This window comes from Lepidochelys kempii, chromosome 15, assembly GCF_965140265.1.
Source record: "Lepidochelys kempii isolate rLepKem1 chromosome 15, rLepKem1.hap2, whole genome shotgun sequence".
Taxonomy (NCBI): domain Eukaryota; kingdom Metazoa; phylum Chordata; order Testudines; family Cheloniidae; genus Lepidochelys; species Lepidochelys kempii.
The window spans coordinates 1229178-1248654 of record NC_133270.1 but is presented as its reverse complement, the minus strand read 5'-3'; the positions used below and the strand labels follow the sequence as shown (position 1 = coordinate 1248654).

The following is a 19477-nucleotide window of genomic DNA, read 5'->3' as shown; positions in this document are numbered from 1 at the left end:
CTTGTTCAGGTAAGTGGCAAACAGATCTGTGGTTGGCATCCCCCACCGCCTGAATAGATCGTAAAGAGCTACTGGGTCTCTCACTTGTGGTTGTGTGGGAATCTGCGACTGAGACGGTCTGCTATTGAGTTTTGTGTGCCTGGGAGGTAAGCTGCTGACAATGTGACATTGTGGGCAAGACACCAGTTCCATAGTCTCTCTGCCTTTGCACAGAGCGAGGGCAACCTGGCTCCTCCTTGTCAATTTATGTCATGTGTATATACAGGCTAGACTGTCCATTGGGACTCTCGTGTGCAATCCTCTGATCAGTGGGAGGAAGTGGGCACAGACATTCCTGACCGCCCTAGCTCAGGGAGATCTCTCTGTGGGTGACCACTTGCTTTGTGTCATGAGGTTGTTTAGATGTGCACCTCACCCTATGAGCAATGCAGCAGGGGTGGAAAGCAATAATGCAGGGTTTTGTGAGAAGGGAACCCCTTAGCAAACATTTGCTGGGTCTTTCCACCAGCCCAAGTAGTTTGACCCTGGTGGATAGTGACAGGGGTTTGTCTAGTCCAGTTGCCCCCAAACTTTTCAGGGTCAAGCCCCTGCTTACTCCTGTCTGTGCCCATCCACCCCCAAGTGGGGCTGGGCTGGGATGTGCAGGGGCTGCTACAGGGGGTGGGTTTGGGGCCAGGAGCAGAACTGCAACCAGGCCTGCAGCTGGGTGTGGAGCTGCAGCCGGGGCCAAGGCTTGGGATGGAGCCAGGCCCAGGGCTGGGAACCAGGCCAGAGCAGAGCTGGGGGATAGGGCAGGGGCTGGGTTGTGCTCACATGCACACCCCAATCATTCCTCTGCTTCCCCTCTTGGGGGGGCACACCCATAGTTTGGGGAACTCTGGTCTAGTCTGCTCCTGTTTGGTCTGTAAACCGAGCTGAACCACATCTCAAGGCTTCACATGTGAAGCCTGGCATGTGGTATTACTCCTGTGCCTGCTGCCATATGCCCCAAGAGTTGGAGGAGGTCTCTGGCTAATATTTGCAGGCTATTTTGAACAGTCTCTGTGTGTGTGGCCAAGGAGAGAAATCTGAGATAAGGAGAGCTCTGACCTGTAATGACTCAAAGTCAGCCCCTATGAATTCCAGATGTTGCACTGGAATGAGGATTGATTTCTGGGCATTGATCTGTAAGCCCAGGTCTGTAAACAAGTGCATTGCAGCTTTGGTGACACAGTGAGTCTCTTGAAGAGATCAGGCTCTGAGGAGGGTAAATCATGGTCCCCTGGGAGCACAAGAGTGCAGCCAATGCTGAGGGAATAATGGAAAATACTCTTGGGGCCAATAATAGTCCAAAGGGAGTACCCTGTACTGGTAATGGTCTTATCCTAGAGTGAATCTTGGAAATCATCTGAGTCAGTAGAATTAAAATATGAAAAGGCATCCTGAAGGCCAAGGGCTGAAAACCTGTTCCAGTGCTGGAATAATCGTTGTTAGAGTGACCATCTTGAATTTTTGAGCTTTGACAAACTTGTTGAGAGCTCTGAGGTCTAGGAAATAGCAAGAGTAGAACCTCTTTCCCTGTAGATGTTGAGATACTGGTTCTATGGCTCCTAATTGGATAAGACAATCTACCTCTTGTCATAGTAACTCTCTCGTGAGAAGGGTCCCTAAAGAGATACAGAGAAGGGTGTTGTGGAGGGGGCAGGGAAGTAAAATGGATAGAGTACACATTGGAATGATGGATCCTAGAGAGCGTTTGCAATGTTGTGTTCCCAGGTGCTGCAGAACACTGCCAACCGGTGGCCAAATGGTGGATAGCAGTGGTTGGTGCAGCAATGGGGGGGAGGGAGAGGGGGAATCTATTGATGCCTTGACCAACACATCAAAATTGGTAATTGGACGCAGACACCTGGGATAAGGAACGTTGCAGGCCAGATGGCTTACACCTTGAAAATAGTCCTCCTTTTTCTTTTTGCAAATACAGACTAACACAGCTGCTACTCTGAAACCTTGACAATGTATTTTTCCTCTGCAGCTTGTACTAGCATTGAACTGGATATTGGGAGATGTGTGGTTTGTGCTGGGGCTGTGGACTAAACTTCCTCTTTTGTCCTAGTGTGCAGATGCCCAGCAAATGAAGAGTGGCTCAAGAATCCTTCAGGGTGTGAAGAGAGGCACCAATATTTTCTGCAAAGAGTTTAGTGTCTTCAAAGGGAAGGTCTTTGACAATTCACTGTACCTCCTTTAAGAAGCCCAAGGGATGGAGTCATGACACACGTTGCATCACCACCACCATGGAGATGGACCTGGCTCTTGTGTTGGCTGCATCGATGGCAGATTGTAGCATTGTTTTTTGCTATTAACTGTCCCTCCTAAATAATGGCCTTAAATTGGTTGCGATGTAACTCGGGCAGCTGCTCAGTAAAATCAGTTTAGAATAATTTACATAATCTTATTTCACCATCAGGGCCTGGTAGTTGGTGATTTGAAACTGAAGCATGGCTGAGGCATACACCTTCTTTCCAAAAAGGTCCAAACACTTCCAGTCCCCATCACAAGGAGTGGACCTCATTGAGTATTGACAGCCATGGGAATTAACAGCATTCACCACAATGGAGTTGAGTGAAGGTGGGAGAAGAGGAACTATTTCCTGTGCTGGGACATAATATCTTTTGTCCACCCATTTGCAAGTAGGTACCACCAACGCTGGGGTCTGCTAGATGATTCTTGGCAGGTCCAGAATGGCCTTGTTAATGGATAGGGAGATATCTGAGGAGGATGAATGGAGGATGTCAAGGAGACAATTATGTGTCCTTGACTTCCCCTAGTGGTATTTGGTCCTGCAAAAGTCATCCTCCAGAGATGGTGGAGGAGGCATGATGGCCTCATCCAGGGAGGAGGAGGATATGGTCCTTGGGGTCACTTCTTCTTCAGCAGTGCCCTTGTGTTCCTCCATGATTTCTTCCAGAGCTTCCAAAGCTCTGGAAGCTGCAGCCAAAGGGTGTGCCTTAAGGGTTCTCAGGTGGTGCAAGAAACTCAAGAACCATGCTGGCAATATGCAGCCCAATGGTCCCAGTATGGCTACTGGAGTGGCGCCCAAGGGTGGCCGTATCAAGGTGGTGGCAGTAGGGTCATCTGAGGTTATGCTTGAGGTGCTGTTGATATTTGGAGTATTGTGATGCCACCTCATTAGATTCAGTATCTAAGCACTCACTAGAGTAGAGGAGCATGACAGGGCAGCAGGGAAGACTTCTATGCCGGTCAAAGACTTGGTGTGGAAGCTCAGACACTGAGAAGAGGGGACTCTGGTGTGTCCAGTACACGGAGGTCCCTAGTGTTCGAATTCCGGCAGTACTGACTTGGTGCCATTGGTGGTACCAGAGTGGGGCAGGAAGGAGACAGAGGAAATCTTGCCCAGACCAGTTACTTTTGGAGCTGAATGAGACTTTGAGAGTACCAATGTAGGATTGTGTGTACACTCTATTTTTAGGAGGGCCGTCAATTTAATTGCTATTAATTCACATGATTAACTCAAATTAATTGCACTAGTAAACTATAGAATACCAACTGAAATTACATATTTTGGATGGTTTTTCTATGTTTTCAAATATTTCAGTTACAACAAAGTGTACAGTGCTCACTTCATTTTTGATTACAAACATTTACACCCTAAAAAAACAAGAGTATTTTTCAGTTTACCTCATATGAGCACTCTAGTGCAATCTCTTTACCATGAAAGTGCAACTTACAAATGCAGGGTTTTTGTTACATAACTGCACTCAAACAGCCATGTAAAACTTTAGTCTACAAGTCCACTCAGTCCTACTTCAGCAAATCGTTAAGAGAAACAAGTTTGTTTACACTTACGGGAGATAATGCTGCCCACTTAATTAAATCTCACCAGAAAGTGAGAACAGGCATTCTCATGGCACTGTAACTGGTGTTGCAAGATATTTACATGCCAGAGGCACTAAAGATTCATATACTTTTTCATGCCTCAGCCATTGTTCCAGAGGACATGCTTCCATGCTGATGCGTCTTTTTTTTTTAAAGCATTAATTTTGTGACTGAACTCATTGGGGGAGAATTGTATGTCTCCTGCTCTGTTTCACCCTCATTCTGTCATATATTTCATATTGTAGCAGTCTCGGATGATGACCCGGCACACGTTTTTCATTTTAAGAACACTTTCACTGCAAATTTGACAAAATGTAAAAGATGGCTACAGCACTCAACTCAAGATTTAAGAATCTGAAGTGCCTTCCAAAATCTGAGAGGGATGAGGTGTGGAGCATCCTTTCAGAAGTCTTAAAAGAGCAACACTCTGATGCAGAAATACAGAACCCAAACCACCAAAAAAGAAAATCAACCTTCTACTGGTGACAGTTGACTCAGATGATGAAAATGAACATGTGCCGCTCTGCCCTGCTTTGGATTCTTATCAAGCAGAACCTGGTCATCAGCATGGATGCATATCCTCCAGAATGGTGGTTGAAGCATCAAGGGACATATGAATCTTTAGCACATCTGGCATATGACACCAGCTACAACAGTACCATGCAAACACCTGTTCTCACTTTCAGGTGACATTGTAAACAAGAAGCAGGAAGCATTATCTTCTGCAAATGTAAACTTGTTTGAGCGATTGGCTGAACAAGAAGTAGGATTGATTGGACTTGTAGGCTCTAAGGTTTTACATTGTTTTATTTTTGAATGCAGGGTTTTTGTACATAATTCTACATTTGTAAGTTCAACTTTAATGATAGAGATTGCACTACAGTGCTTTATTAGGTGAATTGAAATATACTATTACAGTGCAAATGTTTAATCAAAAATAAAGTGAGCACTGTACACTTTGTATTCTGTGTTGTAATTGAAATCAATATATTTGAAAATGTAGAAAACATCAAAAAAATTAAATTGTATTCTGTTAACAGGGCAATTTTTTTAATTGCCCAATTAATCACAATTTTTTAAATTGCTTGACAGCCCCACTTTTCAGAGGAGTGCTTTCTCCTGTCCTTGTCCCTTGGTGCCCTTGACTTGGTACACACACGCTCATTAGGTCCATGGGTTTGTCAATAGTACCTGCCGCTGAGGACTTTCATGAGCCATGGGTTCCAGCCTGAGATGGTCTCAGTGCTGATGGTACTGAGGATACCTAGCATTCCAGAAAGCACTCCCAGCTGTCTTGGGACACACTGTGAGGACTTCCCGCTCTGTTTTTGACCATTTGTGAGGGGTCAGCAGCTTGTTTCTTTGACACACAGCCTTTAGATGTTGAGGGCTGGGTGGGAAGACTCATGTCTGTCAGGTGACTCATGGTGCAGGTCATGAGAGTCAGAGAGCTGCCTCCATTAAGCTAATCTTCTGTCTGAGGTTGCTGCCCTTATGAGACCAGGGCCCAAGTTTCTGGCAGAAAGCACACTTCTGTTGAATGTGGTCTTCCCCCAAAACAGTGAATGCACTCTGACTGCTTATCTGCAACAGGGATCACCTCTTCAAGAGGCATTTCTTGAAGCCCAGTGAACCAGGCATACCCCATTAGAGGGAGTGTCCCAATGGGGGAGGAATTAGGAGAAGTCTATGTGGTTTTGTTTTGGTTTTTTTTTCCCCCTTCTTCCAGGGAGTAAAGATAAGGTGGGGGGGGAGGACTACAACTAAGGCTGTCTACACTGCCCACATCACTTTATTGCCAAGGCAGAGCTCTCCCAGCAATTAAATAAAACCCACCCCAAATGAGCAGTGGTAACTTTATCACCAAGATAAAGTGCTGTCTACACTGGCACTTTTCAGCACTAAAACTTTTTTTTTCTTAGGGGGGGGCTCTTTTCACACCCCTGAACGACACAAGTTTTAGCACTGAAAGTGGCAGCATAGATGCAGCCTAAGAACTAGGAGTCTAACTATAGTGATGCAAATCAAAAGTAATGGTCCTAACAAACTGTGAATAGCTCCATCTCTAGCCGGGGCAGATGAGAAGGAATTGAGGGGGTTAGCTGGAGTGTACTGACTAGCCCTAAGGCAGGGCAGGTGGGGAGACATGCATGCATGGGCCTAATGGACACTGCTAGGGAAGTTCTCTGATCTGCAGTGCAGGGACGCAAGCACACCTACAGTGGAGAACCTATAGGGCCACTACTCAAACCACTGTTTCTACTCTGGAATATTCAGCTTGGAAGAAAGAGGTCTTTTTTCTTTTGTTTAGCTATTTCTCTATTTTAACCTATAGGTGAGTGCAGCATTCATGAAAATCAAGTGCTGGCTGAAGAAAGCCTGCATAACTCTCTCCCATTTTCTTTCTCCACATGACAGTGGCAATTTATATTGAACTTGACTGGCAATATCCTGGACCACAATTGAACAGAAATCGCCATTTACATTTAACTGTTAAATTCTGAGGCTTTTAGGGGTACAAATGGGAACCAGAATGAAATTAAACTCAATTCTAATCGGGACATGAGTGAGGATTCAAACCTGGATTTCAAGGGGCAAAAGGATCCTTCACAACTCTCGTACACCAACTTTGCTTGGTTAACTCATACACAGCACCTCCTCCCCACCCCTGGTCTTTAAAGCCATGGTGAGCACAGATGTTAAGAGTTTGCACACATGGAAGTCTGACACATGATAATACCAATGTTGGACTGGCAAAGGGTCATTTTATAAGAGCACAAAGATACCACAGGTTTCAGAGTGGTAGCAGTGTTAGTCTGTATCGGCAAAAAGAACGAGGAGTACTTGTGGCACCTTAGACTAACAAATGTATTTGAGCATAAGCTTTTGTGGGCTATTATCAGCAGGAGGGAAAAAAAAACCTTTTGTAGTCATAATCAGGATGGTCCATTTCAAACAGTTCACAAAAAGATGTGAGTAACAGTAGGGGAAAAATAGCATGGGGGAATGGTTTTACTATGTGTAATGACCCATCCACTCCCAGTCTTTATTCAAGCCTAATTTAACTGTCCAGTCTGCAAATTAATTCCAATTCTGCAGTTTCTCGTTGGAGTCTGGTTTTTTGAAGGTTTTTTTGTTGGAGAATTGCAACTTCTAGGTCTGAAATTGAGTGACCAGGGAGGTTGGAGTGTTCTCCGACTAGTTTTTGAATGTTACAATTCTTGATGCTTGATTTGTGTCCATTTATTCTTTTGCGTAAAGATTGTCTGGTTTGGCCAATGTATATGGCAGAGTCCCTGCTGTTAACAGCCCACCTCAATCGATGAGTCTCGTTACTTGGTATGGTAACAACCATTTTTTGTGTGTGTGTGTGTGTGTGTGTAATCTTCCTACTGTATTTTCCATTGCATGCATCTGATGAAGTGGGTTTTAGCCCACGAAAGCTTACGCTCAAATAAAGTTAATACAATACTTCAGTTAGACTATTCATGTGAAGTTGTTTGAAACTGGGTATTCAAGTAAAGGGTAACATTAGCACAGAATTCACACTTTGTCAATACACTTCTTTGGAAGTTCACAAATTCTGTATTCCAGGAATCACAAGATAAAAGGGCAGAAGATGGGCATCTAAAGGCCAAAGTATCTCTTGAGATATGCAAAGTGTTTCTGCATACCTGGCCGGCACAAATCCCCATGCTGTTCTTTTTCGCTGGCATACACCTCCATACACCAAGCATGGTATGCAAATGAAAAAAGGTCCTCTATCTTCGAAGGAGGGCGAATGGCATTGTTCAGTCGCTTAAGCCACTCTTGACATTGCTCAAAGGTAGAGAACTGACACCTGTCCCAGAACCAAACATACATTTATTAATTTTTCATGCAGAGATCTGGTCATAAAATGCAATGAGTGATTAACTTTGGTGCAAACCAGAGATGAGAATGAACTGTTCTATTTCAGATGCTGTTGTGTAAACTTTAATGGATAATAAACATAATTATTCAGATAGTAATGTAACTATCCTAGGGAGTTGTCCTTCCCCCCCGCATAACCTTATTTCTTTTGTATGTGCCTATGTTTTGGCTCTCTGAATTTCCACAGGGACAATAACCAGGGAAAAATTCTTCATTTGTAAATACAGGTTTTTAAAAGAAAATGGTCTGATTCTTGCTGACATCATACTGAAAGATATATCAAACATGAAGTCAAATTAAACCATATGTATAAATAGTCCTACCAAATTCATGGTCCATTTTGGTCAATTTCATGGCCATAGGATTTTAAAAATAGTAAATTTCATGATTTCAGCTATTTAAATCTGAAATTTCAGTGTTATAATTGTAGGGGTCCTGACCCAAAAAGGAATACTGTGTGTGTGGGAGCTTCAAGGTTATTGTAGAGGGGGCTGTGGTACTGCTACCCTTCCTTCTGTGCTGCTGCTGCTGGTGGGGCGCTGCCTTCAGAGCTGGGCCGCTGGAGAGCGGCAGCTGCTGGCCGGGAGCCCCGCGCTGAAAGCGGAACCACCGCCAGCAGCAGGGCAGAACTAAGCATAGCCTGGTACAGTATTGACACTCTTCCTTCTGCGCTGCTGCCTGCAGAGCTGGGCCCTCAGTCAGCAGCTGCCACTCTCTGGATGCCCAGCTCTCAAGGCAGCAGCACAGAAGTAAGGTGGCATGGTAGGGTGTTGCCACCCTTACTTCTGTGTTGCTGCTGGTGGGGCGCTGCCTTCAGAGCCGGGTGCCTGGCCGACAGCTGCCGCTCTCTGGCCACCCAGCCCTGATGGCGGTGCAGAAGTAAGGGTGGCAATACCGCAACCCTCAAAAAATAACCTTGTGAACCCCCTACTACTCCCTTTTGGGTCAGGACCCCCAATTTGAGATATGTTGGTCTCCCCCGTGAAATCTGTATACTATAGGGTAAAAGCACTCGAAAGACCAGATTTCACGGTCTGTGACGTGTTTTTCATGGCTGTGAATTTGGTAGGGCCCTATGTATAAAGAGCATAATTTTGGGATTATTAAATAAACCATTGTTATCTTGTCCTAGTTGCTCGGGCCCTAATTCATAAAGGGACTTATGCACATGTCTAAACTCATGAGTAGTCCCATTGACTTCAATGAGCCTACTCAAAGTAAAGAATGTGTTTAAGTATCAAAGGGGTAGCTGTGTTAGTTTGTATCCACAAAACCAATGAGGAATCTGGTGGCACCTTAAAAACTAACAGATTTATTTGGGCATAAACTTTCATGGGTTAAAAAAAAAAAAAGTGGGTTTTTCACCCACAAAAGCTTAGGCTCAAGTAAGTCTGTTAGTCTTTAAAGTTGCCACCAGACTCCTGAATGTGTTTAAAGTATCTTGCTGAATCGGGACCTCAAAAGGGAGTCAAAACAGAACTCTGTAACAAATTGTAATACATTAGTATGTATCCCTACAAACACACACACATTTCTGGTAAGATACAGAGTAAGTACTGTATTCCCTTTAACCAATGCACTTATTTCACACCAAGGTGGACTAGTCCCAGTGTCTGTAGTCATACACCTCTCTCCCCCTCTCTCAAATGCTAAACTTTCTCACTAATAATTTGCCAGAAGGCAAGTATAAACAATACTTCTTTCATTCAAGCTTTGTTTTCACATTTACAGCAGGAAAGAAACAGTAATGGAAGACAAATTAGAGTACCCTGACCACAAGAGCCACTAGTTTGCGAAATAATATTCCATAATTACAACAGCAGCTTAGCATTTCCAAATTGGTACTGTCCACTATGGAATAAGACTCAGAACAAGCACAGTGAAATAAGGATTTGCCCAAATTTGTACAAATGTATTAAGGAGTTTACAGTTATAAACAGGTGGCCCCAGAGTACATAAATAAAATTTACTCTTAGGTTTAAAACATGCAAACTATATTTTTCATGGGGAAAAGTCTTTTCATTTGTAATTATAATGTTTAAATGAAACTAGTGGTGGGGTGATTAGTGGTGGGGTGATTAGTACCAATTTCATATGAATGCCATCCAAATAATACCCCAGTTGCACTGATGGTTAAATGCAGCAGTTGTGTCCCCTAAATGAATTAAGGTCTTGACTTTGTAGATTCTGAGTCCTGGAGTTCTGCACTCTGTAGACACATTCATATAAAATCACCCCATCACTAGTTTCTAGCTATGGATCTGTCTCATCCCTATACCCTCTCTTCCCAGTTCTCCCCCATATCTCCCACAAGTGCTGGAAGTGCGACTCTGACTAACTCTCACATGGCCTACATGAGGGGAGCCCGTCCTTACTCCTTCCCTCATCCCTGAACAGCAGCACAAAGGTGCAGCAGATTCGAGTCCCAGATAGCCAGTTTGGGATCTAACATTTTTGTCTAAGAAGCTGTACAATTCATTGATTTGTGTCTAGTTTTGTATCTTGGTAAGACCATTGTTACACTGGGAAAAACTACATGAAACAGACATTAATTTCAAAATAATCTTTAAAAATGTATTGCTCCATAGGGCTAGAACATCTCTACAACCAAAGCTATTTGGCTGATCAATTTCCAGAGTCATAAAGATTTCTAACAAATATATTGTACTATAAGAGAGCAGACCCTCCTTCCTAAAATGTTCAGCTACAGTACACAGAATGAATCTTTTGAAGAAAGCATGTGCACAAAAGAGGGGGAAACATATCCCCTAAAATGTTGCAGCAATCCGTAATTTGAAGTAGTGCAAGGTTACCTTGCTTAGATTTCATACTTTCCCAAATGAAGCAACCCTTCCACCTGCAAAGTAGTTTGTACATACCTGATAACTTTGCAGTCTTTGCAAGTCAAGTGAAGTTGAAATATATCTCGGCATTCAACACTTTCTATAAGCTGTAATGGAACCTGTAATTAAAAAGATTAAATGACCTTATTCCAAAACACACTGACACTGCAGTTTCTGAGCATGTCCCATAGCAGCTTATTAGAGGGTTTTGTGGAGAAAGAGAGCTATACATTTAACTAAATCAATAGTTCTTATGCAGTGTATTGCTGTATGTAAGATAGTTTCTTAGCTGAGACCACAGGTTATATCATGGCGAAGACTAAAGGATAGAGAGTATGAGTGAAGGCATGGGTGCTAGTCTGGGGCTCAGGAGACTCCCTGCCCTGCTACAGGCTTTCTGTGTGACCTTGGGAAAGTCACTTAGTCTCAGTGACTCAGCTCCCCACCTGTAAAATGGGGAGAATATCATTTCTCTACCCTATGGATGCTTCCAATCATTCTCCCATTGACTTTAGCTAGCAAGTCGGAAGGATTATCATGAAGGTTGCATGTAATAAATGAAGAGATGGGGATATTTGATGTGAAAACCCTGCTTCATTCTAAATTGGAGCAGTTTTTCTAAGTCCTCCCTTTTTGACCAGATATCCTTATTTATAATTAATTATTTGTAAAACACCATGAACCTGCATGGCACTTTACAAACAAATACAAGATTACAATCTAGGTGCCAAAAGAGTGTTTACAATCCAGGTGATTTCCCCTTTTCAGAGAATTTGTCCATCTCTGTACCTGTTCATCCCTTCCTTCACGACTCTCCTTCCAAACCTAATCTTACATAGACAACCCTTCCTCACTGAATGTCCTATGCCCCTTACATTGCTAACTGTCTCCTCTTCCCACCCTCCAGACCATGACCACTCATTATTACTCCTCCTTCCTCAGTCTACAAGACCAACTCTACACTATTTCTTGCCTCTTTCTTTCAAAATCATTCTTCTGTTCTACTCCCTTCCAACCCACCTTTTCTCCAGCAACAAGTCTCTTCCCTTTTGACAAGCCTTATTTAGTAACACAGCCTTCCACATTTCCTTCTAAGCAATTTGTCATCCTTTCTTCCAGGCAACCCTTCATATCAATTTCATTTCCTTTTCTTTCCGTACAATCCATCCTCTAGTCTTTGTCCACCTTCATCTCCTCTTCAGCCCCTTTTCCCATCCTTTATTACTCTCCCTATAAAACTCTTCCCTGCCAAGTTATCTTTCCTTATTCTCCCATCCTTTCTCACAGATGACCTTTCGTTTCCATCAAGCTCTTTTCTCATGCTGAAGCACACTGCAAATCAGACTCACTCAGTGCAGTTAGTCTACTCTTCAAAGAGCCATAAGTTATATTTGCAGGCAGTACACCATACAATAGTGTCTATCTAAATACAGCAGCGGAGATGCAACTTTTAAAAAAACAGCCATGCATTGCTATCAAAGCTCAACAATGTCACCGTATAGAGGGTATTGCAGCATCATGCTCTTGCAGTATCTCCGTTTCTCAACTGTTTCTGCTACAGTTAGTTATCTCCCTTCAAACATTAGCAACACTTTAGAACTCTGGAAAACATTATCAAAATTAAATAAAGTTTCTCTGAGTTTCTGAATTCCTGACGCTGACTGTGGCTTAATGGAAACATTATGTCTGGGGGAAAAGGAATAGTAAAAGACGGTTACTCACCTTTGTGACTGTTGTTCTTTGAGATGTGTTGCTCGTATCCATTCCAATTAGGTGTGCATGTGCCGCATGCACGGCTGTCGGAAAATTTTTACCCTAGCAACACCAGGTGCCTTCATGGCGCCTCAATATATACCCCAGCCGACCCAGCGCCTCCTCAGTTCCTTCTTGCCGGCTACTCCGACAGAGGGGAAGGAGGGTGGGTTTGGAATGGATATGAGCAACACATCTCGAAGAACAACAGTTACAAAGGTGAGTAACTGTCTTTTCCTCTTTGAGTGCTTGCTCATATTGATTCCAATTCCTGATCCCAAGCCTTACCTAGGCGATGGGGTCCGAGTGAAGTACCGTGGGTTGTAGAACCGCTCTACCAAACGCCGCATCGTCTCTGGCTTGTCGGACGATGGCATAGTGAGAGGTAAAAGTATGAACTGAAGACCAAGTAGCGGCTCTGCAGATCTCCTGGATTGGGACTTGAGCCAGGAAAGCCGTCGACGAGGCCTGGGCCCTTGTAGAGTGAGGGGTGAGGGGCGGGGTCGGAACATCGGCCAGATCATAGCAAGCACGAATACAGGAAGTGATCCAAAAGGAGATCTGCTGGGATGAGACTGGGAGGCCCTTAATCCGTTCTGCCACAGCGACGAAGAGCTGGGTTGTTTTCCTTAACAGCTTCGTATGCTCAGTGTAGAAGGCCAGGGCCCTATGAACATCTAGGGAGTACAGCCGTTGTTCCTGACGAGTAGCGTGCGGTCTGGGGTAAAAAACCAGAAGAAAAATGTCCTGGTTGATATGAAAGGTTGATACGGTTGATATGAAAGGTCGTGTAAGGTGGTTCCAAAGTAAGAGCTCTGTGCTCGGATACATGCCTTGCCGACGTGATAGCGATGAGGAAAGCTGTTTTCCAAGAGAGGTATAGGAGGGAACAGGTGGTCAAGGGCTCAAACTGGGCCCACATAAGCCTGGAGAGGACCAGGTTCAGGTCCCACGTGGGGACTGGCTGTCGTACCTGTGGGTAGAGACGGTCCAGGCCCTTAAGGAACCTACTGACCATGGGGTTGGAGAAGACAAATCGGCCATTCGCTCCTGGGTGGAAAGCCGAAATGGCTGCCAGGTGCACCCTGATGGATGATATCACCAGGCCCTGCTATTTCAGGCTCAGGAGACAGTCCAAAATGAGAGGCACGGACGCCTGGAGGGGGGGCGTGCTGCGGTGAGTGCACCAGCATGAGAATCACTTCCATTTAGCCATATATGTGGCCTGAGTGAAAGGTTTCCTGCTACCCAACAAAACCTGCTGTACCAAATGAGAACAGAGTAGCTCAGCCATGCAGCATCCACGCCGTGAGGTGGAGGGATCGTAGGCTGGGGTGACAGAGGCAGCCATGATCCTGAGTGATCAGGTCCGGAAAAAGAGGCAGTGGAACCAGGGCGTCCACCGAGATTTCCAACAGCATGGTGTACCAGTGCTGTCTGGGCCAAGCCGGGGCGACCAGAATCAGTCGTGATCTGTCCCTGCGCACCTTGAGCAGGACCCTGTGTGCAAGGGGAAACAACGGGAATGCATAAAACAACCTGCTTGTCCATGGGAGTAGGAAGACATCTGTGAGAGAACCCGGGTAGCGGCCCTGGAGGGAGCAAAACGCTGGACACTTCCGGTTGCTGCGCGAGGCAAACAGGTCAACCTGGGGAAACCCCCACTTTAGAAAGATGGAGTGGATGACATCAGGGTGAAGCAACCACTTATGGGATTGAAAGGACCTGCTGAGGTGATCCTCCAACATGTTCTGGACCCCTGGGAGAAACAACGCCACCAGGTGAATGGAGTAGGCTATACAGAATTCCCACAGTCAAATGGCCTCTTGATAGAGGGGGGAGGAACGAGACCCCCCCCTTGCTTGTTGATGTAGAACATGGCAGTAGTGTTGTCTGTGAGGACCGCCACGCAACGACCATGCAACCACTCCCGGAAGGCTTGGCACGCAAGATGCACCGCCAACAGCTCCCATACACTGATATGGAGAGAGAGATCGGATGGGGCCCATAGACCTTGCGTCTGGATGTCCCCGAGGTGGGTGCCCCATCCCAGGGCTGACGCATCCGTGACGAGGGACAAGGAAGGCTGAGGGGTGTGGAAGGGAACTCTTCCGCATACTGCCCTTGGGTCTAGCCACCATTGGAGGGAGGCCAGGATCCGCTTCGGAATGGTGACCACCAGGTTCACGCTGTCTCGACCTGGGCGGTAGACCGATGCCATCCAGGCTTGAAGAGGGCGGAGCCATAGTCTGGTATGTCTGGTCACTTATGTGCAGGAAACCATGTGTCCTAGAAGACTCAAGCATGTTCTTGCCATTGAGGTTCGGAAACTTTGAAGGCTCCTGATAAGGCCTGACAAGGAAGCGAGCATCTGGAAGGAGGGCTCGAGCCCGCACGGAGTCTAGGACTGCCCCGATAAATTCCATCCTCTGGATCAGTTCTAGCGTTGACTTTGCCACGTTGAGCAGCAGGCCTAACCGTTGAAACGTGTCTGACGAACTGAAGGTGAGCCTGCACCTGCTCTTTGGTATGCCCTCGGATGAGCCAGCAGTCGAGATATAGGTATACCTGTATCCATCGTCGATGAAGGAAGGCTGCCACTACCTCCATACATTTGGTGAACACCCGAGGGGCCGTGGAGAGGCAGAAGGGAAGGACCGTGAACTGTTCGCGGTTGACAACAAAGCGGACAAAGCGTCTCTGAGCCGGATGAATCGCGATGTGGAAATACGTGTCCTTCATGTTGAAGGTGGTGTACCAGTCTCCAGGGAAGGTATAATGGTGCCCAAGGAGACCATGCGGAACTTCAACTTTACCATGAATTTGTTGAGTCCATGCAAGTCCAGGATAGGCCGAAGCCTGCCCTTTCCCTTGGGGATTAGGAAGTAATGGGAGTAGAACCCCCTGCCCCTTAGCTCCCTTGGAACCTCCTCGATCACTCCCATGGCAAGGAGTGACTGCATCTCCTGGATAAGGAGTTGCTCGTGAGAGGGGTCCCTGAAGAGGGACAGGGTGGGGAGAATGAAAATTGGAGAGAGTATCCCCTTTCCACCATGCAAAGAACCCAACGGTCCGTGGTTATGAGGGACCAGGCATGATGGAAACAGGATAAACAATTCAAGAATGGGATAGGATCCTGAGTGAGGTCTGGTACACTGTCCTTAGGTGTCCCTTCAAAACTTTTGTTTGGGACCCACTGAGGGCTTGGAAGGACCTTGGGCCTGGCCGGCCACACCCCCGTCTCCTATAGAAGTCCTGCCTCGGCCGAGGAGGAGGGTAGGAGCGTTGAGGCTGTGGTTTAAATGGTTTCCGCAGAGTAGATGGTGTGTGCATCCCCAGCAAATGCATTATGGCCCTAGAGTCTTTGAGGCTTTGAAGCCTCGAGCCTGTCTTGTCTGAGAATAGGCCTGCTCCATCAAAGGAGAGATCCTGCAAAGTTTGCTGAAGCTCTGGTGGGAAGACAGAACTTGCAGCCAAGAAATGCACCTCATTGCTATCCCTGAAGAGACGGTCCAAGCAGCAGAGTCCTCGGTGTCCAATGAGGCCTGCAAAGCAGTTCGCATCACCATTTTGCCCTCCTCTACCAGAGCCCCAAACTCTTCTCTGGACTCCGGAGGAACCAGTTCCTTGAACTTCATCATGGAGTTCCAAGAGTTAAAATTGTATCGGCTCAGGAGAGCCTGCTGGTTCACAATCCGGACCTGGAGCCCCCCTGAGGAGGAGACTTTGCGCTCAAATAAATCGAGCCGCTTGGCTTCTTTCCATTTTGGTGCCGGGGCTTGCTGACCACGACACTCCTTCTCATTCAGTGACGCCACCACCAGTCACAGGGCTGAGGGTGAGTGCAGAGACAGGTCTATCCCTTGGAGGGAATGAAATACTTCCGCTCCACCCCTTAGCAGTTGGGTGAATGGAGGCGGGTGTTTGCCAGATTGTTCTGGCCGTGGTTTGAATGGTCCGGATAAGTGGTAAGGCCACCCTGGAAGGAGCCTCTGTGGACATAATGTCAACCACAATGTCCTCCACCTCAACCACCTCCTCTGCTTTCAGATTCATGTTCTGCGCCATCCTGCGCAAGAGTTCCTGGTGGGCGCGGAGGTCTATGGCGGGGGGGGTGGGGGGTGGGGGAGAGGAACGACCCGATATAGCAGTCCCCGCCACAGCCTCATCGGGCGAAGATGAGGGGGATGCCACAGGAGGGAGAGGATCATCCAGGGCCTCTTGCTGAGCTGTGCCCCGCTGCTTCAGTTCCGCGACCTCAGTGTTCGGGCCGGGAGTTGGAGGAAGAGGAGCTGGCACCTGTAAGGACGATGCCACCGTCTCCATGCCTCCGGAGCAGGATGGCTGGCAGAAGTCTCAGACACTTGCGGCTCAGACAGGGCCAAGCGAGAAGCCCCAGAGGGAGCACCCTGGGCCTGGTGGTACGCCCAGAGTGTCCAAAAGGGCCAGTGGGTGGACCCTTGGGCGGGGCCCTGTTCTTGCGCATTCCACTGATCCGCCCGTAAGCCCAAGAGGCCGTGATCCGAGTGGTGGTGGTCTGAGAAGCATGACCCTGCCTCAGACCCTGATGAGAGAGAGGCGGAACGCGATGGCCACGGTGGTGCCGAGTGGATCTGCACTGAATCACGTCGACAAGACGAAGTTGATCAGTACCGCGAAGCTGGAGATCGGTGCCGAGATGGAGAAGAATGGAGCCGTGATGCTGGGGAGCAGTATCTGGACCTAGATCGGTGCCGGGACCTGGACCGGTGCCTAGATCTGGACCTGTGTCTTGACAATTATGACCGGCGTCAGGACCGGGACCTACTCCTGGATGGCAACTGGCAGACGGAACGGTGTCGAGATCGGTGCCGGGAGTCGGAGCAGTGCCGCAAATATGACCAGCGCTGCGATGGAGAGCGGTGCTGGGACTGCGAGCGGCGTCGGGAACGGGAACGGCATCGGGAGCAGGATTGGTACAGAGGCTCAACCAACAGTGCCGGCAGGTAAATAAGATTCGGCTTGCCCCTGGATGGTGCCACACGGACAGGTGGCAGTGCCTTGGTCTGTTGAGGGGATGCCAATACAGTCAAGGCACTCAGATCCCTTGCCACCGCAAAGGTATCTGGTGTAGATGGCAATTGGACCTCAACCACGCTGTGAGTCGGGGAGTGCAGTTGCACCAGACTCAACAGCTCCGTCCTTGGTACCAGAGTCAGCGGTGCCAAGGCCGTCACCTGTGTCCCCAGGTGCTCTGCTGCGGGATGAGGTTCTGCAGGCGGAGCCAGAAAGGGTGGTGCCTGCTGAGGTGGGCCAGCCTTTTCCGGCTTCCGGTGCCGCTTCTGACCAGGCGAGTGAGAACGGTGCCGGGCTGAAGATGTTGGTTGCGGTGCTGGGGAACCTCAGTGCCGAGGCTCTCTATCAGAGTCCGACCACGGTACTGTTCCTGTAGCTGAAGCCGGGGCGCTGTGTACTGAAGCGCTCGGCACCAGGTCTTGCCACACCGCTGGAGGCTGAGGACTAAGAGCCGCCTCCAAAAGGAGCTGCCTCAAACGAAAGTCCCGCTCCTTCTTATTCCGGGGACGAAAGCTTTTGCAAATCCTGCACTTCTCCGCCTAGTGAGATTCCCCTAGATACTTCAGGCAAGAATTGTGAGGGTAGCCCATTGGCATGGGCTTGGAGCAGGATCCACAGGGCTTAATGCCTGGAGCTTTGGGCAAGAGCCCAATCAAGTACAGGGAGGAGGGGAAACCCCCTTCTCCGCCACTAATACAAACTACTATACGATAACTAGAACTACAACTATTAATCTATAACAATACTATAACAACAAACTATGAACAAACTATAGGGTGAACGCTAGGGAGAGTGGAGAGTAGCAAAGCCAAGCTCCAGAGTTCCAACGACTGTCACGGGCGATAAGAAGGAACTGAGGGGGTGCTGGGGTCAGCTGGGGTATATATCCAGCGCCATGAAGGCGCCACTCCGGGGGCTCCACAGCCGACCCACTGGGTGTTGTTAGGGTAAAAATTCTCCCACAGCCGTGCACGCGGCATGCGCACACCTAATTGGAATCGATATGAGCAAGCACTCGAAGAAGAATTCATAAATACAATGGGGAAAATCTGAAAACACCAACTGACCCAACTTTCAAGTAAAGGTGAAGGTCAGGGAAAGACCACACTGAGATTCATGTAATAATTAAAACTACAAAATAATTCCCACTCAGCCACTATGACTTCATAGATCATTGAAATGTAGGGCTGAAAGGGATTTTGATACATCATCAAGTCCAGCCCCCTGTGCCAAGGCAGGACCTAGTACCAAAACCTGATAGGTGTTCACCCAACTGGTGTTTAAAAACCTCCAGACATGGGGATTCCACAACCTCATATGGAAGCATATTCCAGTGTTTAACTACCCTTACAGTTAGAAAGTTCTTAATATCTAACCTAAATCTCCCTTAGAATCATAGAATATCAGGGTTGGAAGGGACCTCAGGAGGTCATCTAGTCCAACCCCCTGCTCAAAGCAGGACCAATCCCCAACTAAACTTGCTGCAGATTAAGCCCATTACTTCTTGTCCTACTACTTTCAGATGGGGAAGCAAAGGGAAGCCACAAGAGCAGTCATGGGACTCTCCTCAGCAGTATGTTTCGGGTACCCAGGGCAACTGACAGAGAGGTAAATCACTGTGGGGCAGGAGGCGGGACTTGGGAACAAGTATAAGTAGGGGCATAGCGAGCAGATCGAGGGACGTGATCGTTCCCCTCTATTCGACATTGGTGAGGCCTCATCTGGAGTACTGTGTGCAGTTTTGGGCCCCACACTTCAAGAAGGATGTGGATAAATTGGAGAGAGTCCAGCGAAGGGCAACAAAAATGATTAGGGGTCTGGAACACATGAGTTATGAGGAGAGGCTGAGGGAGCTGGGATTGTTTAGCCTGCAGAAGAGAAGAATGAGGGGGGATTTGATAGCTGCTTTCAACTACCTGAAAGGGGGTTCCAAAGAGGATGGCTCTAGACTGTTCTCAATGGTAGCAGATGACAGAACGAGGAGTAATGGTCTCAAGTTGCAGTGGGGGAGGTTTAGATTGGATATTAGGAAAAACTTT

At 47.3% G+C, this 19477-nt stretch overlaps 1 protein-coding gene across 13 annotated transcripts in view; it reads right to left on the bottom strand.

Annotated features, from left to right (window-relative positions):
• MTMR3 (myotubularin related protein 3) overlaps nt 1-19477 on the bottom strand; it is a 241690-nt gene that overhangs the window by 80785 nt on the left and 141428 nt on the right. For all 13 annotated transcript variants that reach the window (XR_012155157.1, XM_073313592.1, XM_073313591.1 and 10 more), the window contains 2 exons: nt 10668-10750; nt 7551-7717 (listed from right to left, as the gene is read on the bottom strand). Coding sequence is in view for 12 of the 13 variants with exons in the window: in XM_073313592.1 (XP_073169693.1) it covers nt 7551-7717; nt 10668-10750 (250 nt within the window). In the remaining variant the exon portion in view is untranslated. The remainder of the gene's footprint in view (nt 1-7550; nt 7718-10667; nt 10751-19477) is intronic.